The sequence below is a fragment of the Seriola lalandi genome, unplaced genomic scaffold (assembly GCF_002814215.2).
Source record: "Seriola lalandi dorsalis isolate HSWRI2012SDOR001 ecotype SW California unplaced genomic scaffold, Sedor1 jcf7180002006563, whole genome shotgun sequence".
Lineage (NCBI taxonomy): Eukaryota > Metazoa > Chordata > Actinopteri > Carangiformes > Carangidae > Seriola > Seriola lalandi.
Genome location: NW_019477216.1, coordinates 1 through 1,202, shown reverse-complemented (window position 1 = coordinate 1,202; position 1,202 = coordinate 1). Strand labels below are relative to the sequence as shown.

Genomic DNA, 1,202 nt, shown 5'->3' with positions numbered 1-1,202 from the left:
AGGCTAATAAGGCCCAGGCTTAAAATAACCAAGATTATTCTTCAAGTCATGTCATAGTGACATTTAATCACAAGATACTGTTTTAAACCAATGCTCTGTCTCGTCCTCAGTTTTTCTGTGGATTAGAACAGAAGGTGACACTAGTTCTGTGAGAGATATTCGCAGTACCACAGATCTGCTCACTGGCTGACATACACCAGGACTTAATAACTTTTTAACTTTCCCTCTGCCCAAATGGCTTTGCAAACTCATTAGCCAGTAGGGCTTTATCCAGGTCTTGGAGTTATCTGGTTAAATTTAATCCGTTATGTTTTTTTTTATTTTTTATTAGTAAAACCTGTAACAGGTCATTTCAAGGAGTTGCAATATTATATCAAAAAATAGAATTATAATATCAAATATATTTATTGTCCTCATACTATTCCTTCTTTGTAATTGTAATGATTTGTAATGTCATATTTAGTATTAATTGTGAAATTCAATATGTATCTGAAAGCTCTATTCTTTATGCTCTATTCTGTATTGTATTTAGCACATTCTTGTTTCCACAGCTGAATGAGTTTTATTAATCAGTGATCAGGTCATTTAGGTTTTGGTTTATAAATCAGATGTAGAGAGCTTCATATGTCACAGAGGCTGGTGATGCTGGTTATACAGGAGCGTGCCATGTGTTTGTGCTGTGTGTCTCTTCAGAGGTGGACGAGGAGAAGAGGAGGGAGCTGATGCTGCGAGGAGTACCAGAACACTGCTGTCAGAGCTTCCTGTGGGAGCAGTCTGTACGGGACAATGTCACTGATAACAAGATATCAGAGCAGGTATCTTTCCATATCTTTCTTACTACCTGAAATGTCATACAGTCATTTTCAGCAATCGTTATTGACATGTATTAGATGTAAGTGTAACCTCTAGCAATTTCTGTGTGTGGCCACAGGAGCTGAACCGTATGAGGAGCGACGTGCTGGTGCCGGGCTCCAGGCTGAGCCCCACTCCCCTGCAGGGACGAGTCCCCATCCTGCTGGTTCACCAGCCTGGCAAGCAGGTGGGACATGAGATGAGCTCCTGGGGTGCTGGATGGGACCTGCTGCTTCCTAAAGGCTGGGGCATGGCCTTCTGGATCCCACTGGTAGGTGGTGTTTTTATTTGTTTCTGCCAGGATGTAGCAGTTTTGGAACAATTTTGTTTTCCCTACAGCAGTAATAAAT

General features: G+C 41.3%; 1 protein-coding gene across 1 annotated transcript; it reads left to right on the top strand.

The window, feature by feature from the left end:
* Positions 1 to 319: 319 nt before the first annotated feature.
* LOC111671118 (ribonucleases P/MRP protein subunit POP1-like) lies at positions 320 to 1,123 on the top strand (the record flags this gene model as incomplete). The annotated part of the gene is made up of 2 exons (XM_023428139.2): positions 320 to 815; positions 932 to 1,123. Coding segments are annotated over exons 1-2 (285 nt in total), but the record flags the coding sequence as incomplete, so codon positions are not given.
* Between the last annotated feature and the right edge of the window lie 79 nt (positions 1,124 to 1,202).